Below are 8,760 nucleotides of genomic sequence, written 5' to 3' on the forward strand. Positions count from 1 at the left end.
CCCTTAACCAACTGCGAACCCCCATCCCCGACATGCCCAATACCTCACCCTCATCGCCAAAAATCCTCCAAATACGTGCCCCACAGTACAGAAAGTTGTTTGTAAATTGAAAAATTCGTAAACTTGTTCGTGAACCTTCTTCTCTGTATGAGCGTCAACTAGTGATACGTGTCTGTAAATTTCTAAAAGCTGCAAATGAGTTGCCGATTTTAACCTGAAAAATAAATGTTTGGTCCCTGCATGTAACATGATATTGACGCGTCTCATAGCGAGCTGGCGCACGAACGATTCGTACAAAGGACACCGCCAGACAACTGCGTACCTATAATTGTTTAGATCACTGGCAGTCAGGCAGCATGCATAAAGTATAGCCTTCCGACGTACATCAGTATTTATGTGTGACTATGAAGTATAATGTATCATAGAGGATTATAGTGAATATTAATATTTTACACTATAATATCTATGGTATCAAGTACTGTAGTTCACATTATGGCATCCGATTATTTTTTTCTAGACCACGCCGATACGTACTAAAATGTATCAATATCACCTATTTACATATTTATATTCCTCAACAAATTGCTGTAAATAAATATTATAGATAGAGCTAGCAAATAGCATTTGCCTTCACCCAGTGTGCTTTTTTCGGGGCTGTAGATATACGTTCGCATTGAACTTGAACGCAAAACAAAATACGAAGTAAATGATGAAACAATCGGCGGTTCCGCACAGAGCACGCGCATCTAGCATACGGCAACAAATAGTTATCGTCATTTAAATTATCGACGTGTTTGAGGAGGAGGAAAAGGTACGATCTTTTTGCTCATTGGTTATATAGCATGCTGCACGAGAGTGTCTTTTCCGGCCATCTAGGGGTGTCATTTAACAAAATTCGCTTCGCATCAGGCTGGGGGAGGGGGGGGGAGGTGTTGTTGACCCAAATATTTAGTGTCCGAACCCCCCCTTGACAGATCCTGGCTACGGCCCTGTATTGCATATGTTGAAAGTGAACTAACTTAATATTGATTTTTAAGGAAAAAAGACATTCTCCACTTCTCCATTTTGTGGGCCAGACGTTTTAACGTTTTCATCCTTAAGTTGAATGACAACTTCGCTAGTTTGTACAACGCTATTTGATTCTATATAATCTGCGCTAGTTTCTTCGATTCTGGACTTGCGAAGGCTAGACTCCGAGATGACGTCTTCACTAGCGTTTCCAGAATTAGAAAATGCTGGATTATCAATGGGTACCATGTCTTCTACGGATCGATCTCTTCCAGGGGTATGGTGAGTGCGTCCTCTCTTGGTAATACCCGGACTTTGGGCTTCCCGAAGATCCATTCGATTTGAGATATGCCTTACTTCACTCTCTGAAAAAATACAACATTTTTGTTATTATATTAACATACATCCCTCCGCTAAATTGAACAATGTTCCTTTTCCTAAATTAAGTATGGCTTCTTTTTTTTCTGTATGGAGATCCCATACTGCATTTACTTTATTTTCTTGTATAGGATTATGTTCTATCTGAACTTCTCCATCTAAAAAAATTATCTGTTATCATTTCATTTAATGTAGGCCCACTATTGGAAATACCAGAAAAGGAGGCGTGGACCGAATAAGCAACAATGTACGTGTGAACCCAACTTTTAAATCAATCATTTATCTAGTGAGAACTAAGCCTAAAATGTTGACTTACTTGTCAAGCCAAGTGGAAGTTCATTAGAACAGTTCATACCACACATGCGCAGTGGCAAACAGACGATTCTATGAAAGCTCCGTCGGTAATGTAGGCACATAACTGCATAGACGACGATATTGAAAGAAGAGTCGATCATAATTAAAGATAGCGATATATGGCTGAACATACTGAGGTGCCTCCCCAGTATCCAGTCAGTAAGAACAGACGTCTGAAATCAGAGAGAAAGTTAAATTAAGAAAAGATTTAATTCTCCATTATCTTTCCTCTTCTCAGCATTCGTCTCATCCTTTCTCTTTGATCACCTTCTTCAAGTCATTATTATTCGTTGACCCCACAACATGTTCATGCTCATTATCTTCTTACTGTTACTCATCATTTTCTCATTGGTCTTTCCGTCCACGTGATTACTTTTAGTTTACAGTTCTCATCCTTCTTTCAACTTTCACCAATATTCTTTGTCTTTCTCTCATCAGTTCTTATTAGCAGTCTTGTGTGGCTTCGTATCTCTTCTTATCATTCTTCTTTTTCTTCGTACACTTTCTTTCTTTCCATTCGCATATTCGCAGTCATCACCATTGTTATCACTCTTAGTCACAAACTATTTCGTCAACACTATAGTCTTCAACACCACCACCACTAAACGCCCCATCATCATAAATGTCACCAACATTCATAACATTTTATCATTTTAACTCTCTCGGCAGAACCCATTTTATCGATCACCATAAATAGATAACCATAAGCAACTTACCGTCCAAATTAAGCATGGAATGTAATACAGAATAACAATAGCGGCTACTGTCCTAGACATCCGAATACAGCGTTTAAAACTCACAGAATGGTTTCCGCTTCCACTTTTCTGGTCTGACTTAGGCTTAGTCTTAGGACGACGGAACCAGTTTGGTTTCTCCTTCTCTACATTGTTTGCATTATACGTTGTTGTTTGATGTTGTCGCGGTTCAAACATCTTCAACGCGTGTACGAACTCACTATACGTATAAACAACAACTGGAATTTGTGGATATATCAATGATAATATTAATATTGTATACCAACTTTTCGCTTCAAATAAACAATCATTTCCATCGTACTGCAAATGTATGAGATCCGTTAAAGAAATAGCCGCCGTTCCAATAGACACAAGCAATACAACAATTAAAATCTTAATCGTATTAACAGTAGTTAAGTAGAGTTTATAAATTATTGGTTTTTTAATTGCAAGTAAACGATCAATAGTCATTAACGATACAACGGTGGTAGAGAAAACTATATTTACAGTTACGAGGAATGCGCACATCGTGCAGGCCCAGGATGGTATCTCATGACCCGTCCAAAAATGGTAGGCTGCCACGGGGAACACAGTAATCGTCATAGCGTAATCAACAACTGATAAAGATAATATTAAAGCGTCAGGATTGCTTGCAGATTTTAAGTTAAATACAGTAAGTATAATAAAAATATTAGATATGTGTATAAAAACACCGAACATTATCACAATAGTTGCTAGAATATAGGAACTTTCAAACTCATTGACGTCATCACCTAGAGCCATACTACTATAGTCTGCTGAAATATTCGGCGCCAAAGTAAAATGAATGAATGTGTCGTCTGCCATGATTACAAATTCACCTGCTGTTTTCTACAATAAGTAAATAGCTTTTGTGCTTACGACCATTAAAAATACATTCTTTAGTTATCGTTCAGACATCGCTCTAACAAAATTGTAAAGTTGCAGTGTATTTATGTCCGTCATCTTCAGAACATGTCTGTCACGCCATAGAATAGAACGTTATAGCTTTGATTAAAAAGGCACAGAAATACTCATTTCCCGTAATTTTCTTTTAAGATGACAATTCTATTTCTTTTTAAATTACTTCAATTGTTGATGGATTTGATTTTCCAAATCTACTGCCGAAATTTTCTTCATTTCTTCTTCAGGTTTATCATTAGCAGTACTTCTAATAAAATAAAAATATATTAAACAATCAGAATAACATCGTGTTTAATGCAAACACTGAAACGTTTAAGCTTGGTTCCCACTATCGACGCAACGTAACGCAGCCTTAAGCTTGGTTCCCACTAGAACGTAACGCAAGGACGTAAACGCAACGCAAGCGTTTTAACCAATGACAAGTGAAGTTATAGACAGTTAGCAATCACAAGCGAAAAAGCGATCGCTTGTGATTGGTCAATTCACTTTTCGATGCGTTACGTCCTTGCGTTGCGTCGCTAGTGGGAACCACGCTTTACGACGTATTGACGCAAAGTGCTGTATTGCGTAATCACAAGTGGGAACCGACGATGCAACAGTGCTGCTGTAAACATCGCATGTTTGATTTCAAGCAGACGGGGAAAACACAATTATTGGAAGAGCATTTTTTTACGTTGGGTAGGTTGCGTTACGTTGCATAGCAAGTGAGACCCAAGCTTTAGATAAACATGTTTACAATGAAAGTATATGAAGATGTACATGAAGTGAAACCTCATGTACATGATGAAAATGGTCGGAGTCGGACGCGCCCGCTTGTGCGCGCGCATGCATATTCATAAATTCCATCTACTTCTTACGATGTGACAAAATAAGCAGGCAATCATATCTCGGGAATTTTAACATTCTCATAATGGAAAAATTGTTTCAAGACAAGGCTTGAGAAAACAAGGCCAACAGCCATTAAGTCGCGTGCTACAATGCATAGTGATACCGGACCGACAGACAAACAGACTGACAGACAGACAGACCGACAGACAGACGGACCGACCGACATAGTGAACTATACTGACCGAAATTACTGAACATGTTTAAAAATGTTGAAATGTTTAAAAACATTTATATTTTTTTAATTTACACGTGCGTAGCCTGTCACATTTGACGTGCTCGTATAACGTAATTTCGAGTTGAAAATTAAGTCAAGAAAACAGAAATCGGGCAAAAAGTGTGCGCAATAACATTTAACGCGCAGTGCGCGCGCAAAAATCTGCGCACTCATGGCAATTTTGTAAACGCTTAAAATTGCCTGAAACGTACTCTTATTTCATCGAAAATAAATTTTGAAAATTTTAAGCGCGCGTACGCATGCGTTACATGCGTTACGCACGTAATTGTATTGCCATATGATGATTTATGCCCTGAAATTTATGAGTACCAAATTTTATTTAATTGTGATTCATGGTTGTTAAGATATGATTACAAACGTGATTTCGTTAAATCGTGCGTAGACCGCGTAATTTTTTATTGCGCACCGTGAAAACATAACCACATCGATTCCTGGCCATAAGGAATATTCTGTGAAAAATTGACTTAGCTAGATTAAACTGATATCAAGATAAGGTCATAAAGCGACAAAACGCATAGTGATACCGGACCGACAGACAGACAGACCGACAGACCGACAGACAGACAGACAGACAGACCGACCGACCGACTTAGTGAACTATAGAGTCGCTTCCACGCGACTAAAAATGTATGAATTTATAAATGTTAAAATTGACATTAATGGCAACGTTGATATTAACAATGTGTTTTTATGAGTTCTATTAAGTAAAGTAACTGAAATGATAGACATCAACGTGAAAGTGTTCAAATTTTAAGTACATTTTAGCAAATTATCGATCATTCTAAATCGCCTTCTATATATAACCACTTGTCTCTCGGCCCGGCCCGGCCCGGCCCGGCCGCGATATTTCTTTTCGTACATAAGTTGGGGACCCCTCGTGAAACGTCACAAAATATTCATGAATATTCATTAATCATATCCATAAGGTGTGACGTAAGAATTCAGCTAACTACAATTCGCTAATGCAAACGATTTCTGTCGAGCCGTCTGTGTAGTCGAGTGGATAAGACTATGGACTTTACATGTCGATGTATGGGGTTCGACTCCCATGAGCTAATTCTTTTACTTTATAGTGAGAGAGAGATTATTTGGAGGGTTAGGTTTAGTTATATTTAGGAAGTAGTTCGGCTATCTTTCATATGGGGTCCCTAACTTATGTACGAAAAAAAAAAATCGCGGCTAGGCTCGCAAAGGAGTGAAAATCCACTATCTCAGAGCAAATTGTTACTCTTTTTAGGGGTGCACTTAAGAACCACTATTAGTGAAAGTTACAATACTCTAGGTCATGATTTTCACTTCTCCAAGAGTCTTCAAACGATTGAATAACGGCAGACAATGTTGACTATTGTAGACCAACTCTTAAAGAGTAAAAACTCACTCGTTTTGAGTGAATCCGGTTTCGCACTCTTTAACAATACGTGAAATTTCAATCGCAGAAATTGTTCCGTAATAATATTATATAATAATAGGCCTAATTAGGTTGTTATACAGAGAAACCATATGAGGAAGGTGAATAATTGGAATAATAATTATGACCTTTTAAAAAGGACGGACATTTACCTTGTATCAATAATGTTTACAATAAATGCATCTGCAATTCTATACAATAAATTTGTATAAACAATACGTAATTATTGTATTAACTTATATCAACAACCTGCTAGTTGCACTGTTGTATAGTAGGCTTAAGCTCTGTCTACGTTATCTTATAGTTTGACAAAAAATTGTGATATGCCCAAATATGGTAGTGATATGATATCAACATGTCCATATGAGCACATCACATTTTCTTTTTGTCACATAAAGTTTGATAGTGTATACAGAGAGCTTAAGCAGCAGGGAATTGAGATGCGAATCACACAAAATAGTGTGTGGCTCTCCCCTTCCACTTCTTCCTCCATGCTCCTATTCTCGCTCCTCTTTTTTTCTTCTCCTTTATACTTTCTCTCCATCCTCACTAGACTGAACGGTTTGATAACTTTGTTTGGCACGTTTTTATAACTTAAATGAGGACTCATTTGGAAAAGTAATAAGCTGCTTTATGCGTTATCCGGGTTATCCTGGTATTTTGTTCGAGTACCAAATAACACAAACAAGCAAATCCACCTTCTCTATCTCTATCCGAAAAAGTGACTGGTCTAACATTAAGAAAACAACATTTCCAAATCCACCTTCTCTATCTCTATCCGAAAAAGTGACTGGTCTAACATTAAGAAAACAACATTTCCAAATCCACCTTCTCTATCTCTATCCGAAAAAGTGACTGGTCTAACATTAAGAAAACAACATTTCCAAATCCACCTTCTCTATCTCTATCCGAAAAAGTGACTGGTCTAACATTAAGAAAACAACATTTCCAAATCCACCTTCTCTATCTCTATCCGAAAAAGTGACTGGTTTAACATTAAGAAAACAACATTTCCAAATCCACCTTCTCTATCTCTATCCGAAAAAGTGACTGGTCTAACATTAAGAAAACAACATTTCCAAATCCACCTTCTCTATCTCTATCCGAAAAAGTGACTGGTCTAACATTAAGAAAACAACATTTCCAAATCCACCTTCTCTATCTCTATCCGAAAAAGTGACTGGTCTAACATTAAGAAAACAACATTTCCAAATCCACCTTCTCTATCTCTATCCGAAAAAGTGACTGGTCTAACATTAAGAAAACAACATTTCCAAATCCACCTTCTCTATCTCTATCCGAAAAAGTGACTGGTCTAACATTAAGAAAACAACATTTCCAAATCCACCTTCTCTATCTCTATCCGAAAAAGTGACTGGTCTAACATTAAGAAAACAACATTTCCAAATCCACCTTCTCTATCTCTATCCGAAAAAGTGACTGGTCTAACATTAAGAAAACAACATTTCCAAATCCACCTTCTCTATCTCTATCCGAAAAAGTGACTGGTCTAACATTAAGAAAACAACATTTCCAAATCCACCTTCTCTATCTCTATCCAAAAAAGTGACTGGTCTAACATTAAGAAAACAACATTTCCAAATCCACCTTCTCTATCTCTATCCGAAAAAGTGACTGGTCTAACATTAAGAAAACAACATTTCCAAATCCACCTTCTCTATCTCTATCCGAAAAAGTGACTGGTCTAACATTAAGAAAACAACATTTCCAAATCCACCCCCCAAAAAAATAAATAAATATCATTCGAACAGTTCATGGAAAACTAATGCTCCAAACTATTTCCGTTTGTGTACACAGCAAATTGAACTGCCAACATTCTTCTCCCATTCTTACTTCTCTTGCCGTCCATTTCCTTGTAGCACTACCACAAATATCCAAACCCACACGATCTAACCAACATTCAAAACCTACCTTTGATATCATTCGAACAATTCATATTGGCAACAACTGTTCTGTATGTTAATGGCGTACATAGAACTAGAAAATAAACTGGAAATCTCTTCACAATGAGCAATTGAATTCCATTGTTTATGATACTACCTAGAACATATGCCTATAGATAGAACCAGAGAGTATTCGTTATCACGGAGAGAGATGAAATAGCTAAATGGATTACATATTGTATAATGCGAGCAATATATAATACCATATTCATATGCTTTATCGATTACGTACGTACATTAGTTGTATTTTATTTTATATATACTACATTAATTCCAAGGCTTTGTGTGGTAATGACGATTAAAATGGCAGAATTGTATAAACATCTGCAAATATATCGGTAATTGAGCAGAACTGAATGGAAAGGCTCAATTTAAAAAAAGAGTCCTTGATGGCAAAACTGTTTTATCTATAATTTCCAATTTCAACGGTCTTTTAAGAATCGAAATAATTATAAAATTACTTAGGTAAATGAACATAATTGCTTTATACTCTTTTGAACGACATAAGATGCGAGAACATGCCTACTGTACTGTATGGTAAAAAAATAATTTAAAAAAAATATCCGTGACGTCACAACATATATTTTTATGCGATTGGCACCACAGCAGAAACGCAATATGCGCGAGTTCAAACGTAATGTAGATATTTTTTGTACGCACGCGTTAAGCTTGGTTCCCACTAGAACGTAACGCAAGGACGTAAACGCAACGCAAGCGTTTTAACCAATGACAAGCGAAGTTATAGACAGTTAGCAATCACAAGCGAATAAGCCATCGCTTGTGATTGGTCAATTCACTTGCGTTGCGTTACGTCCTTGTGTTGCGTCGCTAGTGGGAACCACGCTTTAG

At 37.2% G+C, this 8,760-nt stretch overlaps 1 protein-coding gene across 1 annotated transcript; it reads right to left on the reverse strand.

Moving 5' to 3' along the window:
• On the reverse strand, positions 1 to 8,310 carry LOC140045228 (uncharacterized). The gene is made up of 4 exons (XM_072090050.1): positions 7,880 to 8,310; positions 2,457 to 3,663; positions 1,703 to 1,913; positions 1 to 1,373 (listed from the first exon to the last, which is right to left on the reverse strand). The coding sequence occupies exons 2-4, from the start codon at positions 3,318 to 3,320 to the stop codon at positions 1,033 to 1,035; spliced, it is 1,416 nt and encodes a 471-aa protein (XP_071946151.1). The 5' UTR covers positions 3,321 to 3,663; positions 7,880 to 8,310; the 3' UTR covers positions 1 to 1,032.
• Positions 8,311 to 8,760: the final 450 nt, after the last annotated feature.

The sequence above is a fragment of the Antedon mediterranea genome, chromosome 3 (genome assembly GCF_964355755.1).
Source record: "Antedon mediterranea chromosome 3, ecAntMedi1.1, whole genome shotgun sequence".
NCBI classification, from domain to species: Eukaryota; Metazoa; Echinodermata; class Crinoidea; order Comatulida; family Antedonidae; genus Antedon; species Antedon mediterranea.

Coding starts and splice junctions, on each gene's coding strand:
- LOC140045228 (XM_072090050.1), bottom strand. CDS start 3,320: ATGGCAGACGACACATTCATTCATTTTACTTTGGCGCCGAATATTTCA. Junction 1,914..2,456: donor TTCCATGCTTAATTTGGACG/GTAAGTTGCTTA, acceptor CTCTGATTTCAG/ACGTCTGTTCTTACTGACTG. Junction 1,374..1,702: donor ACTTCCACTTGGCTTGACAA/GTAAGTCAACAT, acceptor GTATTTTTTCAG/AGAGTGAAGTAAGGCATATC.